Source organism: Crassostrea angulata, chromosome 1 (genome assembly GCF_025612915.1).
Source record: "Crassostrea angulata isolate pt1a10 chromosome 1, ASM2561291v2, whole genome shotgun sequence".
Classification (NCBI taxonomy): domain Eukaryota; kingdom Metazoa; phylum Mollusca; class Bivalvia; order Ostreida; family Ostreidae; genus Magallana; species Magallana angulata.
Window position 1 is genome coordinate 5,206,068 of NC_069111.1, and position 18,902 is coordinate 5,224,969.

Sequence of the window (18,902 nt, forward strand, 5' to 3'; positions counted from 1 at the left end):
GTCAATCACACCAGTATAAGTATGAATTTTTATGACGAGTAGATAAAATTTACCCACATCATGTGAATATGCTTATAAATATAATCGTTATATTATCGTAATTACGATTTTGAAAAGTACTAGAGTTGACAGATATACAGATACTGAGTTTGCAAATTTATCCTGGAAATTGAATGACAAGAAGATATATATTTAGTGCAGTTTGTTATTATTACAGTCTTTAAAATCATGCCACTGTGAAGATGTTTAGAATCATTGATATATATATAGGTATCCAATGAATTCCTATTGCTAAACAAACGATGATTAATTACTGTTCTGCATTATGTAAAGAATATAGGGGATTAAATCTCCCGAACCTTCCATTGGATTATGTGTACACATTTATACAAATAACTGTTTGTTCAAGTTATGTCTCTCAGAAAATACTTTTTGGGAGTTGATTTTAATCAACTCTCCTATGCAGTTACCCTGGCAAACTGAAAGTGAAACAGTGTTTGGACCTAAGCATAAATCATCACCGCTGACAAGACTAAGTTCTTGAAAATAATAGAAAAAAATTCGATGTAATATTTGCTGAAGCATTGCTTTTCAAGGAAACTTATCTATAAACACTTTGAAAATAGTATAAATAGTCAAATTTTATATACTACGAACAATTTAGATATATTTTTGTAGTCTCATGTATTCCTACGCCAGAGTTGATATAGTCTCGTTCAACCAGACGCTCGGCTGTCTCCGTAAATCTGCGACAAGCAGAGAGGGGGCTCTCTTGCTTGTCAGATATTAACGGAGACAGCCGAGCGTCTAGTTAAACGAGACTAGAGTTTGATATCAATAGTGCTTGGATTCATACAATTTTTAGAATTGTTTCGATAACTAATGCATACTATATAGTAGTTGAAATCTATCTTTAAATACTACACAACATGATTTTTATGGGGTTTCTCGAAATTCTTGTCGGAAAAGTCTAAAAATTCATATTATGAAAAAAGTGCGTAATTCAAATACAAATTAGAAACTAATTGCCATGCAAGATAAATTGATTTTAAAATAAATAATAATCGATAAAATCAACTCCCGTCAGTACTTCAGTACTTTGATTAGAAATACTATGGCTTTTCCACGGTATCTTGTACAGTGTGTTTTTCTGACCGAAATTTTTCAGTTTGAATTTATGATATAGAAAAATCATTTTTTTTTTAAATCAATATCGAATTTCAGATATCAGATATAGTTTTTTATACCAGAAAATTGATTTTGGAAAAATTAATGCATTTTTCTAAATCAAGAAATCGAATTTCTGATGTCAAAAAATCATTTTTCCGATATCAGAAAATATAATTTTTGATATCAGAAATCATTTTTTGATATTAAAAAATACCTCAAAAATATCAATCGGCGCCCATCTCTCTCTCTCTCTCTCTCTCTCTCTCTCTCTCTCTCTCTCTCTCTCTCTCTCTCTCTCTCTCTCTCTCTCTCTCTCTCTCTCTCTCTCTCTCTCTCTCTTTCGTCAACAATTTTCCGGATGTGATCGACATTGGTCTAAGTATTATTATGTGTCGCGCTATTTCCTGTAAAATTTCGAGAAGAGAGCGAAGTGTCCTCTGTCCTGTGTTTACTTTGTTGTTAACTGGTTATGACTATTTGTTAATCTCAATTCCACGTGTATGGACAACAGAACGAGAAAAAGAATCAGAGACGCCAAATCTAAAGCCAGGCCGGGTAAATCAAATACGATGGAAGCAATGGGAAAAATATGCTATTTTAAAAAATTCTGAGAATTGTCACTTATTTTATTATCGTGAATATTATTCTTACTTGCACCTCAATTGATAATTTACTAGTTTTCAATATCCTTCCATGTAATATGATAATGGAGTTTAAAGGAGTACAAATATAACCAATGTATTAACAGCTGATTAAGATGGATCATTACTCATTGAAATAGTTTCTCAAATCAGTAGCAAATTACTTGATTTCGTTAGATAGCAAGATCGATATAAAGTATAGAAGTCAAATAGACATTAAAATGTGCAAATTTGAATAAAAAATTAATTATTTTCAAAAATTTTACTCAGTAATCATAAACAAAAGCCCCAGACGGATTTGAACATGATCTGCCGTTTACTATACTCTGTCCCGAGTTTTTGCTTCCACCACTTTTTGCTTGATATTTCAACAATAGTAAATACCTTTGTGCTCAAACTGTTCATCCACTAATATGAAAAATGTCCAGATTATCTGTTTTGAAACGCCCCCTCTACCGCTTCAGGTTTCAATTCACATCCAAAAATTGAAAGTCTACGGAGATTTTGCATTGCATTAGCCATTAATAAGCCCGGATGACAACGTTAAAAAATTGCGCGATGTATTCCGAATGGAGAAAAGATGTAAACATTTCCCATTATTAATCTCCGTAAGAAAATTGTTTTCATTCCTGTGAAATTTTACGAGTGAAAAGGGATAATTGTTCAATGAAGATATCTTGGATATATTCCCTTTCATCGATTTCAATTGTACCGTAATGTCGCGTGGTATTTCTTTCACAGGTATATGTATTTTTATTAAAAATGGAAGCAATAACTTGGGACAGACTTTAGCCCAATACTTTAACTACTGAGCAATGACAATATACAGCCAAATGGATTGATACAACAGTTTAACAAAACATTTAAATTGCCATCTTGTGACTTTGTGTTTTAAAAAATATAAGTCTAGGTGTAGTTAAGTACCTTAAGGTGCTATGGGGTACCTGTCGATATTAATGTGGATATGAATACATTTTATATTTGAAATACTTTCACCATTTTATAATTCTGTATCTGCTGCTTAAAGAATGTGGCAAATACAAAGGCAACTTTTGACACAGCAATAATAAAACAATTAACATTAAATTGAACGTCTTTAATTAATTGTTATATATGTAAATGATATTTCAGAGCTTGAAAACATCACCAATGGATGGGAACAGTTTCATTACGCACAAACATTTGACTTGAGCCACTCTTCAGTGCATGATAATGTTGAAAGAATAGATGCCAGGTTCATATCCAAAGAGGAGTTTATTGAGAAGTATGAGCGCCTCTACAAGCCAGTGGTCATAACTAATGCACAGATAGAGTGGGGAGCCGTCAAAAAATGGAGTGAGAGGGTATGATTTTCTGCATATATATATATAGACATCAACTTTATTTCTGGTCAAAAGAATCACACTTTAGGAGTACTCATACTAGATTAAAAGGGAGTCATGTTTGAAGATAGAAAACCTGCCATTTTGAATTTGTGCTGTTTTGAATAAATAAGACCAACACTAAAAATTTATTTTTGCCAATTTTGAAAAAAAAAATTCACCATCGCCACTGCTGAAGCCGAGGTCAAGCACCGATTTGTAATATTAAATTTTTCTGCTATTTCTCTATATACAATATGTTATTAAAATCTGATGTCTTTTTTTTGATATTTTCATGAAATGTTTAACTTACAAGCATCTGTCCTGCTTGCAGAGGCTAGCCAAGAAGTACCGTAACCAGCGGTTTAAGTGTGGGGAGGATGATGAGGGGTACTCGGTCAAGCTGAAGATGAAGTACTTTGTGGAGTACATGAGTGACAACAAGGATGACAGCCCCCTCTATATCTTTGATAGTAGTTATGGGGAGGTAAACCAAAATCAACACTATCTCAAAAGTTCGAATAAATTGATATGCTAAGAAGCATATTGAAATTATAATGATAAAGATGATTAAATATTCTAATGGTAAAACGGAAATTACTCAAAATATTTGATTGATATTACCAGTGGTCTAAAGATATCCAAATAAAATTATTCATCTGAATTACCAAAAATGCTAACATCTATTTTTTCATTTGAAATGTGATAAAATATGATCGAATTTGATTTTCTTCACAGCATCACAAACGAAGGAAGCTACTGGAGGACTATGCTGTGCCCGACTACTTCACTGATGATCTTTTCCAGTTCGCTGGGGAAAGACGACGTCCTCCATACCGGTAAGTCTTTAAATCACAAACAAACAAAAGGTTTATAGAGAGAATCAGACTTGGTCCTCTTGATAACCCTGTCAGGCTGTGGTTCTGTGTATAATCATTCTGTAGATTAGCCTACCATCTGCTCTGTGTTACAGCTGGTTTGTGATGGGACCTGCACGTTCTGGGACTGGCATACACATCGACCCTCTAGGAACCAGTGCTTGGAATGCCCTTGTTTCAGGACACAAGAGGTTTGTCAATGAGACTTCTCTTTAAAACCATTTTAACATGACCTTGGACTTTCGATAGTATGTAACTATCTTTTTCTTGCATCAAAACAAGTTAAAAATTATGCTGCTTTGAAGTGAAATATATACAGATTGCTGAGTCTTAGCTCAAAAGCCAGACAAATCTTGTTGATTTCAATGAGCTATGGCTGAGTGGCCAGCAATGAAATAGACAGATCTATGTCACATTGCTGTTTAACACAGCTACTCAAAGTCCAAGCTCCTCTTAATATGGTTCTATGTATAATGTACCTGTATGTGGAGTATTTGGTAGTGAACAATGATTCGGAGACAATGATCATGTATAAATATAGCCTTAAAAACAGTTTAGTGAATTGGTCTATAGAGCTCAATGCTTACCAGGTAACCAGAGTTTAAATTGTTTTACAGATGGTGCTTACTGCCAACAAATACCCCCAAAGAACTGGTGAAACCCCGGCCTGGGGAGGGAGGGAAGCAGAGAGATGAGGCTGTGTCCTGGTTCAAGTATGTGTACCCACGAGTCAAGGATCCATCCTGGCCAAAGGAGTATGCCCCAGTAAGATATGTATTAGAATTAAGATATAAAAATTATGTCTAAAAATATATCTTCATAGAGAGAAAAGGAAAACAATTTAAGAAACAAAAGAGCTTAATGGAATATGCTAACCTTTTTTGTCACAGAAAATGTCCTCAGGAAATGTTCAAATGAACATTGAATTAAGACATTAAAATTGGACATGATTAGATGCCCTGATCAGGATTTTTTTCTATGAATGACAGTTGGAGATTCTTCAGGGACCAGGAGAGACTGTGTTTGTGCCCGGGGGATGGTGGCATGTGGTTCTGAATTTGGACAGTACAATAGCTGTCACCCAGAACTTTTGTAGTGTTGTGAATTTTCCAATTGTTTGGCACAAAACAGTGAGAGGAAGACCTAAGCTGTCCAAAAAGTGGTACAAGGTTCTCAAGGTGAGAGTTATGTCATAATTTTTGCTTTTTAAAGAGAATGAGGTAAAATTATACACATCTAACATCATACAAATGTACAAGAAAATTCAAGAAATGTTAAACACTGTATATCGAATTTTCATTTTAATTTGCTGTAACTTTCTTTTTTTATTTCAAAGTGTGAATATTTGATTTTATAGAAGGAGCGTTCTGATGTGGCAGCCATAGCGGATAAAGTAGATCTGAACAAACCGACCGGCTTCAACTCGGACAGTTCAAGTTCTGGGTCATCTAGCTCGAGTTCCAGTGAGTGCAGCACCTGTGAGAGCTCAGACTCAGAGGACGATTCTCAAAAGTCCAAAAGTAAAAGGTGGTACTTAAATCTCTGTTATTTCAAATGTACATCAGTTATTGATTACTTCTTAGAGACATAAACTAGTATATGTCAAATGAAAAAAAAGAAAAAATGCAAAACATTGCAAAACATTTACGGGTATTTCAAAACAAATAGTGAACAGGTGTAATTTAATAAACATAAATCCTTTTATTTTACAGTCATTACCTTACAGCAACATTATTTAAAATAGTTATACTATGCTGAAAAAAATCTAATAAGCATGCATATTTGTCCCAAGTATTTAATTATACCAGTATGTTTGTAATTTCAGAAGGAAAACCAGCAAGCAGAGATCGATGACTCCCAATGGTGGGCGTCGCCGTCGTCATTCGTCTTCTTCCTCGAGTGACGAAAAACACAGTCACCGCAGCATTTCCAGTACTCCAAAGAACTGTAGATGACACCCAGGGAACTAGCATCCTTACTTAGATCCACAATTACAGGAACTCTAGCATCAAATGGCAAAACCAACACACTGACATTTTAGATAGATTTCTAAAAGAGGTACTTTATGTCCAATCAAAAACGATAATCTTAAAAAACAAAATTGTGTATCGCAATACTTTTGCTCTTCCATTAATGTCCTTTTTCTTGTGGATTGAATGTGTTAAAGGAGGGTTGGAGGTCAGCTTTCAGTCCACACAATCATCCTTAAGCTTACTTAAAATTACTGCATTGTTTTCAACTGTTACCATAACGTAGTAAAAATCATTTGCTTTTTGTTGAATAGTCAATTTTGTTCTACATCATATATACCAGTTGTTAAAAACAATCATGAAACTCATTATTTGCTTGTAGAAATTTACTATAGAATGGATGAACTGCCCAGCGATGTTAACATAAACAAAACTTTTTCTTAGCATTAACTGGCTTCAAGCTAAATTATCTATTGTCTGCTGTCAGCTGTTAAACCAAAGCCACAAGTAGTGTTCATTCTTGTTAACCTTTATCAGATTTATGACTTCTCTCACACTAAAGCTTCTGTTCATTATAATATTTGAAATACAATGTATATATGTAATATGTGGTTTCTCTATTTATATAGAAATGTGCATTATATGATCTTTGATTTTTATCACTACAGAAGGGCTTTTTTTGTTTGGAATTTTTTATTAATGAAATCATAATGAATTACGATGATTCCATTTGTAGAGTTGTCAGGAATATCTTAGTTTGTATCAGTTATTATAGTAGGAATCATGCAATGGTTTTCTGATTCAGTTTATTGAATTTTTTTTCTTTTTAATAAAAAAAATGTTGCAAATATGTTCAGGAAGAGTGCCGGATTAGATTTAGTGGGAAAAGGACATGTCAACAAAAACCCATTACTGAAGGAAGAATGTGCTTAAATATCATTTTATACATTTAATACTTTATATAAAAAATGCATTATTTGAATCAATACATCAGAGTTTTGTATTTTGCAGTGAATGAAACCTATAATGACATCAGTGTTTGTTTGTAAAGAAGTTGGTCATGTTTATAACTTATTTTTTCCATGATTAAAGGATTGTTGGCATTGATGAGTTTATGGTGTTGTTTTAGCTCACTTGAGGCAGGTCCAGTTGAAGAGAGACAATGAATATTATTAGATATATCTTAGACTGTATTGTATTGTTTATTAGTCAACAGCTGTACAGCTCATAGACATATACAATTAATATACACATGTTATAATACATATACTGGTCATTTGAAAAAGGCAAGTTTATACATGAAGTTTTCTGATTACAAAAGCATTCTTAATATATTTACCTAAATTGCACAAATCCTTTACATTTTGTGTTGACAATAATAGAATTAATTTAAAGACAGAGGGTTTAATATAATAAAACTTCTTAAGGAATTTTTCTCTTAAGTTACAGTAATAGGGACATTTCAATATAAAATGATATTCATCTTCTATATCTAAAGTACATAGAGGACATAAACGTCTAATGGAACATTGTTATATCTGCCAGTTTCGATGGTAAGACAATGGGATGATAATCTTAATTTACATATAAGTTTCTTATATTGTAAAGGAATTCTTTTTGTTAGATATGACTGCAAGGTACAATGATCAACTAAATATCTATAGATTGTACATTTGGAAGAGGCATTTATGTCAGCTAGTAAAGACTGTTTAAAATTATCAAAAATACGTTGCTTGGCGATCGTTAAAATAATTTCTGGCTTTTCAAAAAATTGGTTTTCCCATAAGTTCATTAGCCCAATACTTGTTAACATATTCTTGATCTCTGCAGCCCAGTTTTTACATTTGTTTTTACCTAAAGTTTCATTATACATATTAACATAACATGAATTCAAAATGCAATTTCTTGATGATAAAAGTTTCATCCAATATCTTAAAATACGTATTTTTCTGATACATTGCAGAGGCATTCTGCCCAATTCACAATAAATAACTGCATTAGATGTGCCCCTTTTAACATTAAGTATGTTTTTACAATAATTAAGATGAATTTTTTCTATACTGAAAGTGTCTTAATATATTTCATATAGAAGTTTTTTTAATAAGATAATTATTATAAAACATGTACAATAGAGAGTTTAGGCTGGAAGTTGGGTTATACAAAGCAGTTTCAATTTTATAGAAAAATATGCAGATAATATATGCAAATATACAAAACAAAGAGAAAGATGGCTGCTTGAATCAACGTTGACATTTGTTGTTCAATTGCAAGTGAGCAACATGACCCTTTTGGCCTCATTTTATTATTTTCTTGTAGTGGAGTATCATGCACTGATTGAATTAAGGGGGAGAGAGTGTCCTCCAACACCCCCTCTGGGAAACTCAAATTTATTAATATAAGACTATAAAGTTACCCAAAATGGGTTTAGGATTACTCACCCCATGTAATATCTATCACTCAGACCCCCTATCCCTAGAAACATTTTCTGGATCTGTGCATGGTTGTTGTCTCATCAATGAAAATGATGTTTATAAAAAGCAGACCAAATGTTCAGTAGGGCCAGGGAAATTGAGATCGCAGTTGACAAAATGACATTATGATACTAGTAGTGCAAAGACTTTGCTAAAGTGGAAAAAATGGTTATTTAAGAACAACATTTGTTCAAGATATGAAAATTTCAACATATGTTGCTCTTATTTCATGCATGTACAGTATCATGTGTAGTTTTACATGTATCTATTTATTTTTTTCTAGAAGAACACATTTCTTGAAAATACACAAAATATAATATCAATAGTCCTCCTCAGTGTGAAGTCTAAGTAAAAAATGTACAGCATTCGGTAAACCACAACAATATTTGCAGCATTTTATGCAAAATGAAATCCTGATATTTAATGAAGAAAAAACTTAAATGTGTGGGGATTTTAGATTCATCGGTCATCGTTGGAAATTCACGGTCGGTATCGCGTAGTGCTGACCTTTGACCGTACTTCTGACGATGAGAAGAAAGTGTATGTCCAGTCGAGCTAGTGGGTGATCTATTTCCCCAGTGATACATCATTCTCTGAGGAGATACAGCCTTCATCAATCCCCAGCAATGTTTAGTTTTTTGCGTCCTCACAAAAAACGTGTCCACGTGCACGTGACATTGTATATTTTTCTATTAATGATGAACTTACCATCGTGCCTTATTAGGTATAATATTTTTTAATCATGAGGTTAATACATGAATGTATCATTGGATACATGGTACAAAATAAAATAATTGTTATGCTTACTTGGAAAATTTATTTATGAAAATGGTAAAAGAACCAATGTATAGATATGTCTATCATTGTATTAATGTACATGCATGCATACTTTTTCAAATTTATATGTAAAATATATCACAGTTTGAAAAAAAAAAAGCCATTCAAATGTGTAAATACATGTATGAAGAAGTTATCGCATAACATATTATGTGTTGCAGTTTAATGATCATTGACATTCATTTGGACACTTGACATTGGTATTGCCTAGGATCATTGACACTTAATAATACAAAGTTCTTTATATAACCGTATATAGGAAAATGAAACAACCTATATTGTGAAATAATGTTAAAATATATGTTGAAATGCCTTTCGGGGACCATGATTGGTCAGTAATTGTAGATATAACACTTTGAACAGTATATCGAGGGAGAATTTAGAACTACACATGCATAACGCATGGCAGAATTGACCTGCACAGCGTGCTTCCTTTGCGTAAATAGTGCCAAGGATCTCAAATATATTTATTAAAAGAGCATTCAGCTGTGAATGGCTTATTCATAATTTGCTGTATAGATTTAACAAACCTTTGGCGAGGTCATGCAGTAATCTGACTCTGTGAGACCTTTACTCGGTACAACTTGTTGTTCGGAGCTCCAAGTCGCTGGCTTTTAACATGAAATAGATCTATAAGTATATTTGCTTCGTCAGGAGGTTCTTTTTAAATACACATTCAAATATGTATATTCGCGCCGGCAAGAGAATGGATTTAATTTTAGCATATTAGAGATACTCTATATCACAAAGCCATTAATTTCAATGTAATGAAATAAATCTCAAAAATGGACTTGGCCCTGTGTTCTACGTTGACAACAGGCACTTGTTTCCTTAATTTTAGAATGTGACTAATTAATAAAATTTGACTAATTAATAATAATATTCTCAGCAATATAATTTAGAACCATTTTAACAAGACCTTGGACTTTCAGTAGGACGTAGCTATCTATTTCTTGTGTCAAAACAAGTTGAAAATGACGCAGTTTCAAGCGAAATATGCACCGATTGCGTAGTCTTAGCTCAAAAGCTAGACAAATCCTGTTGATTTCAGAGAGCCTAGGCTGAGTTGCTGACAATGGAATAGACAGACCTGCGTCACATTGCTGTTTAACACAACTACCTAAAGTCCAAGCTCTTGTTAAAATGGTTCTAAGGACTGTTAACTAAATAAATTACAACTATCTAACTACACAGAGTATGATCATATAACGCGAGAAGAAGTACAGCGGACACCGCCTATATCCACAATATCATATATGGCTTCAAAGTTTCATTGATTTTTCAAAGGAGGATCGATTAAAAAGAAAACATGAGATTATTTGAACAACAAAATACTTTGTGCTGAAATTTAGCTATTTAAACTTAAAACACACTTTCATGTGATAAATCCACAGGGGCCAAGCCCGTTTTAAAATTAATTTCAATGTAACCATAATTGAAATTAATGTTATAACGGGCTTGGCCCCTGTGGATAAATCGTCGAATAAAAAAAAATCATATGGGTTCATTATAACTTTTTGTTTACTAATGGATAACATCTGTTGTATAACAACCAGGATGTGCATACAAATTTTAAAATGCTGCGTGGCAAATTTAATCGTGGTAGAAGCCATCTACATGTAGTTCAGACAGTTAACAAAAATAATAAACATCTCACTGCAGAGTGAATTAATATTAATAGTAAAACCTTAATCGGAAACGAATGTAACAAAATCAAAGATTTCATGGGATTTCTTTGGTTTATTTGTTGCGAAAATATCGCCATATAAATACAAATTATCTACATGTAATAAATATAATGATATTTTTCAAACAAGTCATCATTCTTTAAAGCGGGTTTGTTCATTTGCAATCTCATATGGATGTTAACAAGTGTTTCAATCGTATTGGATTGTCTTAAAATATGCTTTGCTTTGAAATGAGGGTATAAAACACACATAAAAAGATCTTTCAGAGATAAAAAATACCGGTTACCGGTTACAAAAGGCACTTTGGCTAAAGAGCAAAAAATACTAGTGTATGCATGTATCACCAGAATGCACGTTCTTTGTCTGGAAGTCTCGTATTTTGAACACGTGTGAGAATTTTGATTAATGGACGGAATTCCTAAACGTTCATATTTATCACCTCCTAGATCCGGAACAACCCGGAAATGGCAACAACCGGAAATTAAGAAGCGACCTTTCTTGGCTTTCTTTAAAAGTACCGTGATCACAGCTCGACATGTCGGCCCCTAGTTTTCTGAGGGTCTTCACTGCTAAGGAGTTATTGGCACGATGGGCATAAAACACGGGGGTCCTCTCCTCTTTGTCCCGGAGGTCTAAATCCGCCCTGGAGCTGGTCAAAATCTCGATTACACTGACGTCCCCTCTGTGGGCCGCCATGTGTAAAGCGCTACACCCCCCGGGCACTCCCTCGGGCTCGCCCATCCTGAGATTAACGTCCACGCCCGATCTGATGGCATACTTCAACAACTTTCTACATCCACGTAAAGCGCAGGCATGGAACAAAGTCCACCCGTCTATCTCTGCACTGAACACACTCCTTACGAGGTCTTTGTTCGATTTCACCAGTGTTTTCACTTCCTTCACTAAAGCGTCCTCGTCATTCTTCAATAACGCTAAGTAAGCAACGGCTTTTTCTTGAATGTCATTCTCTGTCATTTGGGCTCCAGCTCGCTCTATGAACAGACTCTTGTGAAAGTATCCTATCACTGCCTTAGCTCTTAATCCAACCTGTAAAGAAAAAAAACCAAAAGTTTGAATTGACGTGATCTGAAAGAACGTACGGGAATGGATAGCTATATCATGTGATGAACGTGCAAGGAACCACATACTCGTTCCAACGAGAGGCTGCACTGTGACAGAGTCAAAATGACTTCCATTTAATTTTCGTGATTCCCCTTTACTTACCTAATAAAAGCATGTAACTAGTTTGAAACCCCAACCACAAAATATATCATGTAATCATGGTAATCTTCGATTGCGTTATTTAATCCAATCTTTCTATAATCGAACAAGTTCACAATCCAGGACAGCGGGGGACTTTTGAAATCATTTGAAATTAATCCTCCAAACTAATTTACAGTGTTGCATTGGAGATTGCAAAGGGGATTGTTCATGTTGACAAAATATTGACAATGCTTTCGAATTTCGCGTTAAAAAAATATTGGAAGTGGTTTTATTCGACATTGAGAGAAAAGCAATAAATTTAAAAGTCTTAAAATGTTTAAACGGAGGTCCATCAAATCTTAGCAATGGTTCAAGCAAAGTGTTATTCAAACTTCGCAAATAAAAATTTATTCCAGATATCGTGAATGAAATATTTGCGACGTTGAAATTACCTTATTGTGAAGGTTGTAATCACAGAAATACGATCCCAAACATCAAAGAATCCAATGCCTATACATTATCTGAAAGCTTCAGTAAACCTTACCTCCATTCTATCGAAGGGGCTCGTTGGAATGTCGTGAAATTAACAAATAACTTAATTGACTGTGTCGTAACGCTGCATTTCAAATATATTTCCCATTGCTCAAGACAGAACCGTTAAATATCTAGTACACTTCTTTGGTCGTTTCAAAATCTCTATAATCGATACAGTTGCCTGCATTAATTTAAATGCCCGTACAAAAAAGTCCACGCATGTTTTCTGGGGGTCGCCGAGACGACACACACGCGTCAGTAGGGGACATCTAGGAATATCCTACAGGACCATTGTTTATGAAGAATATAATACACATTACCTATTTTATAAGGTGCCTGTTACGTCATAATAATTAAAGACCCGACCCGTTTGAACGTTTGAAATTTTAAATTTTTATATATTTTGCAGATTAATATTGAACAAACAAGGCTTTGAATCAGATTATTGAAAAATATTCAAACTCTGCACTGGGGTGTATAATCTGGTTATATAATACCCAATCAAATCAATAAATAAAGAGAAAACTAGCTTTGTAAGCTACATGTACCATGTATTGATCGACAGGGGCTTTCTCTTCATAAAAAAAGCCAGGGTATGTGAATTATTTGCTTTATTTCACGCCGGTAGCTCCGTGGTTGGACGATAGCACTGAACACTGTCCGAAACATCCGCTTTTACTTTTAGCCGATCTACATGTATGCATGCGCGGTCCTGATGGGTGGGGGTGGGAGGTCCCGAACCGCCTTCTTAAAGAAGGGAAAATAAAATTATCTCCGCGGGGATTTTCTGGGCCTGCATAGTAGCTAGGTCTGTAACTCCCAGTCTGAAGAAATTCGGATGGACGACCTTTTTCAGATCGGGAGCTAAAGTACTGCAACTATTTTCATAGGTGCGTGTACAGGCTTAAAAGAGCTATTTATAAAAAAAAAAAAGGAGCTTTAATTGTTACTAATTTTGATGTTGTTTTTTAAAATTTATCACGATATTTTTTGTTTTGTTATTTGCTTGCTATAATGATCATTTATAGACCAATCCACACTTTACAAAAGTTATGTCCCTTGGCCGCCATCTTTTGGGGAAAAACCCATATATTTCTCACAGTAGCCTTTGTAGTTTAGAGGGTTGTAACTTTGTCATTTGACATTAAAAAAACGTTTCCCTGTGAATTTTAATTGCCCCAAGTTGGGACAACCCACACATCGAAGGAATAAATCAAATTCCAAGAGAAGAAGGGAAAAGTTGCTTTTTCCCTTTTGACCTTTGGGTTGACCCCGCAAAGGGGAACAACTTTTGCAAAGTGTGGATTGGACTATAATTGTATAACAGCATTTGTAACCACATTCAACATACCGTTCACTCTATTTTATGCATGATATCACAAAGACTAGCTAAACTGCATATGTGAGAAACGAAACGAAACGAATAGAATTTTATTTTAAGTTGCTCTGTATAGTGTTGTTATCCTTAGCTGACACGCGATGGTAGCAAATCAACATTTCAAAAAATGCAACTTGTTAAACAAGGAAGAAGTCGATATCTTAACTCTTACCTTTATAACATAATCCATAGAAAATGTTTAGAGCTCTTTAGTAATGTTCTTTTTCTCAGGAAATTGTAAGATTTATAACGAAAACCTTCAAATTCTAAGCTTTGTGACGTCACATATCCTCACGCGATCGACCGATCAGGCCATACAGAATCACAACAAACCACGCGTAGCACCATGATCCGTAACCCAACATGCGAGTGTATACATGACCTACTTTCCGAATATGTGACCTAAAAATGAGCATGTTGATACCTGTGCGTTATACCGTAACTTAAAGGGCATCTGCCATGTTTACAAACGTTATACATGTATTTAGATTAAACTGATTAATTAAAAGATTAATTTTTACGTACGTTTTTAATTATTAAAAAGATTTTCTTTTGTTGTAATATATAAAAATGTATTCCGCTATTAATGTATATGTATATTTCTTGACATCGCCAAACTAAGGTTGTCTATGCGATTTTCTTCCCGTTGTTGATTTACCCCAGACTGCTTTTTCTCTTTTTAATAGTTATACCGTAAAGAATATGTGTGAAATAAGAAAATTAACATGTTGTATATTTAGGTCTTTTTAATCCTTTTATTAAAATTTTCTTATATACATGTGTATATAGTAGCTTTTCAACATAATTGTTATATAATTAAGACAAGCATGCAAATGAATTTTAATTATTTCTTGTTTTAAAATTCAAAGATTTGTTGGGGTTTTTTTGTTTCTTTTTTACAAATGATTGTAATTGAACATCTATAATTTTTCCTTTATTGTTAAATAAAACAAATTCTCAATAGTTAAAAACAATAAAACATTAAATGTTTTATTCTATGAGGCGGCAATGTTCTAGCTTATGATACTAGCTGTTTCGTTTATTTAGTTATACAAATATTTTATTAATGCAAAAAAGTGCACAATTGGATTGGACATCAGGCTATTCCTATTTTAGTCCTCTATCAATGGATCAAAGTTACATCTGATATTTAAATTATATTTGAATTATATGAGTATAATAGATATAGAATATAATAAATTCATAGCATAATATGAAACATGTTATCGCAGCATTAAAGAAGCTGGAATTCATGTAGGCTGAAGAACAATTATCAGCTGTTCAAAAAATTCTTGAATCAAGCGTAGATTCCAGTAATACCAAGTTATCAACCAGTTTATAATCTTTTAAAATAAGAATTAAGTAGATGCATTATTATTTATGCATTTTTTCAGTTTTGAAAATAAATTTCTCTCTCTCTCTCTCTCTCTCTCTCTCTCTCTCTCTCTCTCTCTCTCTCTCTCTCTACTGATTAATTTCTTAGTTACTTTCTCAACTATATATTATTTACATGACAATAATTTTACATAAAAAGAATAACTATTAATTTGTTAGAACTTGTTTCTAATCCTTTTTTAACATACAATGAACAATTAAAATGAACAAAATGAATATTTCTCCAGTTTTCAAAGCAAAATTTAACTTCGAATACTTAAAGAAACTTTCATACTTAATGACACCGAATTTAAGTAATTGTTTATTATATTGACATTCTGCATATATATATGACATTTGTAATAAAAATATATGAAAATCAATTAAAAGTTTGTGTAGAAAGAAGGTTTTGCAAAAAAGTGGGATTACTCCACAAAGTGAATGCTTTAAATATTCGTATCGTTTTAAATTTACAAAGCGGGTATGTTCCGTATGTGGGCAAAATCCACAAACATTTTACTAGCATTTCTATCGAACACGGCGGCCACTATTTGATTTTCATTAAAAAAAAAACACACTTAGACTTACATTTATGTTAAAATATATCAGTTTGATTTCTACTGTCTAGCCACAGGCACCTGACGTTATGTATTTTTCTCATTATAAAAAATATATCCTTTACCTATTAGTGTACTTTTTAGGTAGAGGGTAAAAATGATTTTTTTATTTATGTATGTGAAAAATATATAACGGCAGGTGCCCGTGTATCATGCCCGTGTATCAAACGTGTTTATAATATCACTCTTTGGAGCTACATGAATAAATCTGATTCTGGCTCTTCAAAACCAGTTGTAGTTGTAATTCAGTTGTAATTATAATGATCCCATGTTTCTATAGTATCTTGATAAACGTCTAGTCCAGATAAAAAGGTGGACCAATTTTTTTCGTACCTATTGCTTCATCACCGATTCATACTTTTTTTTGTGAATAATGATAATGTACATATATCTTAGAGAACGGCGTACCATATTATTTCAGAAATCATAAAAGGGGGGGGGGGGGCAAAACATTGTTCTACATTGATGCCTACATTGTGTTGAAATCGCCTGTTCAAAAGATAATGTTTATAATTCAAATTTATTTTGGAGACTTCACACAGTAAGTAACGTTGAAAAGAAATTAAGCATACATGCAAAATATTACATTGACAAGCGTTTAAATAAATTGATTCCGACATTCTTGAATCATCTATATACATTACCCTTTTTTACGGCGATTAAAAGAAATACATGTATGTATTAAAATATTCCAACTGTTCCGTAATTCGAACCCAATCAAAAGAAGTTGGTCTCGGTTCCAGCCTACTCTAACTGCGTAACCCCTCCACTAAAATGACTGGGAAAAACACAGCGTTCTTATAGATTTAAAGGTATTGAATATTGATGGTGTTTTTCAAAAGGTTACATTTTTTTAAAATATGCTTCTTTGAAACAAAAGCCGGAAATGGTAGTTTTCAATAAATTGTCTGACTGTAAACGTTAAGATTAAATTAGATTTGTTTCAAGTAGGCAGTTTTCTACAACAATGAGGATCCCCCTCTTTCAAAGCATGGAATCTGCCATATTTAATTTGTCTGTGTAAATTCAAATTTATTTTATGGTCTTATAAAAGTTAGTACAATATTTCCAGATAAAATTCTACACTGCTTTATGTACAACGCGTTGCATGCCAAAAAAATATGAAAGATTTATATCGAATTCTGAACTTTTATTTTTCCATTTTATCTGCAACTCCTTTAGGGAAAATAGCATAGGAACTGCAACAACTTCTTTTAAATCTTAATTAAACAAAGTTGACATTAAATCTGTTACCTGTTCACAAAGCTTTCCAACTCTATTACTTAGAAGCCATCAGATCATTGACGCTAAAGTATTACAATAGACACGAGATTGTAAATTAAAAGTGTTAACTCAAATCCACGAAAAGCTACATTAGAAGGTTTTTCACCTATAACTCTTGGCAATATACATGTATGGATCAATCTACGCCACTGCTGATATATACAATATATTTGTTCACATTTACTTTAGATTTTTTTTCTGAGTTGTCAAATTGTTCAAATACAAAGTGCAATATGAAAGACATGAAAGCATGTTCGGATACCGGTATTTTGCACCCCATAGCTATACTGGTCGTTCACTAGGAAGTTTTTTTTTTCTTTGTTTCCTAACAATACTGTTGGGATGTTTTTGTTTAGGGATTTAGGGCCTTTTTTGGAGGGGGGAGGGGTGTCTGCGGTGTTAATTTAGTTTTTCTATTTTGTTTTTTTTTGTTTTTTTTTTGTTTTTGTTTTTTTTTTATCCTTCGAATTTTATCTCATCTGAAGACAGATGCATCTCCAATTTTATAATAAATGCGCATCATTTCCGACGATGATAAGTGACATAACAGTACTAAACAGAATGCAAGGTTAACATGTTTATATTTTGATCACAAAAACCAGATTTCTTAGTAGCTAGTAATTAATTAATCTATCATTCAATTTCAAATTAATCAAACTGTATATACAGCTCATCGGAATATAAATAACATTATATACAATGTATTTACATACTGTGAATTACAATCGGTGAATGAACAGAAAACAGAAGGAATATAATTATTTTATAACTATTATATTATATTTTACAAAATATTATACGAGTGCATTTTGACATTATGATATTACAGTGATAAACTTCTTAACCTTACAGCTTGTATTAGGAATTTACCATAGTTATTCAGTTCTTTTACAAGTATTGTCTACACTAAGTAAAAACTAGTTTATACACGTTATGTTTTACATAGTAATATTGCTTAATATATTTCTTTCTTAATTCCTCATAAATTGGCCGTCTCAAAATAAAATAGCCCCCCCCCCCCCCCCCCCCCATTTATCATTTTGATTACACATGCATTGTATTACAAAACATCCGCCTTCTCATTACTAGTACATTATTGTGCCTGCCTTTTTCAATGTTAATATTCTAAATTTTTGTGATACATTTTTTGCCATTATAATTAATTAAGATGCCAAAATACGGATAACGCAGACATATGTCATTAATTGATTCTATCATTGAACTTCTCTATGGTTTACTTAGTCTCACTTACCATTAATTTTGCTTTATACAACAGTCCTATATATATTTAATGTAGTTGATTAACGAGGATGCATAGATTTATTTGACAACCGTTTACATAGACTGTTCCTATTATAGCTAACTATTTCGAAATTACACACTGTTTACAAAAGTCGGGAAAAACCAAATCCACGCATGCGTGTCACTGAATTGAATTGAAATCCTGACCTATCCCGCGGGGAATCCCAATATTTCCTGTTAAAGGTCACGTTGTC

General features: G+C 33.1%; 2 protein-coding genes across 6 annotated transcripts; one reads left to right on the forward strand and one right to left on the reverse strand.

Annotated features, from left to right (window-relative positions):
• The first annotated feature begins 1,565 nt into the window (after positions 1-1,565).
• LOC128159727 (bifunctional arginine demethylase and lysyl-hydroxylase JMJD6-like) lies at positions 1,566-7,128 on the forward strand. Its single transcript, XM_052822913.1, has 9 exons — positions 1,566-1,725; positions 2,943-3,154; positions 3,507-3,659; positions 3,911-4,011; positions 4,146-4,241; positions 4,668-4,815; positions 5,040-5,228; positions 5,408-5,577; positions 5,876-7,128. The coding sequence occupies exons 1-9, from the start codon at positions 1,671-1,673 to the stop codon at positions 6,003-6,005; spliced, it is 1,254 nt and encodes a 417-aa protein (XP_052678873.1). The 5' UTR covers positions 1,566-1,670; the 3' UTR covers positions 6,006-7,128.
• A 3,920-nt stretch (positions 7,129-11,048) lies between these two features.
• On the reverse strand, positions 11,049-18,757 carry LOC128166282 (uncharacterized). Of its 5 annotated transcripts, none has more exons than XM_052831380.1 (2): positions 18,659-18,757; positions 11,049-12,063 (listed from the first exon to the last, which is right to left on the reverse strand). In XM_052831380.1, exons 1-2 carry the CDS (start codon positions 18,659-18,661, stop codon positions 11,452-11,454), a joined length of 615 nt encoding a protein of 204 aa, XP_052687340.1. In that variant the 5' UTR covers positions 18,662-18,757; the 3' UTR covers positions 11,049-11,451. The 5 variants fall into 5 exon arrangements, with proteins under 5 accessions (XP_052687340.1, XP_052687323.1, XP_052687332.1 ...); XM_052831363.1 differs by lacking the exon at positions 18,659-18,757 and adding an exon at positions 14,304-14,493; XM_052831372.1 differs by lacking the exon at positions 18,659-18,757 and adding an exon at positions 12,764-12,949.
• Positions 18,758-18,902: the final 145 nt, after the last annotated feature.

Excerpts from the sequence above, each read along its gene's own strand:
- LOC128159727 (XM_052822913.1), top strand. The coding sequence starts at position 1,671 with ATGGACAACAGAACGAGAAAAAGAATCAGAGACGCCAAATCTAAAGCC. Across the intron at positions 1,726-2,942 it reads CAAATCTAAAGCCAGGCCGG|AGCTTGAAAACATCACCAAT; the intron begins GTAAATCAAATA and ends ATGATATTTCAG. Across the intron at positions 3,155-3,506 it reads TCAAAAAATGGAGTGAGAGG|AGGCTAGCCAAGAAGTACCG; the intron begins GTATGATTTTCT and ends TCCTGCTTGCAG.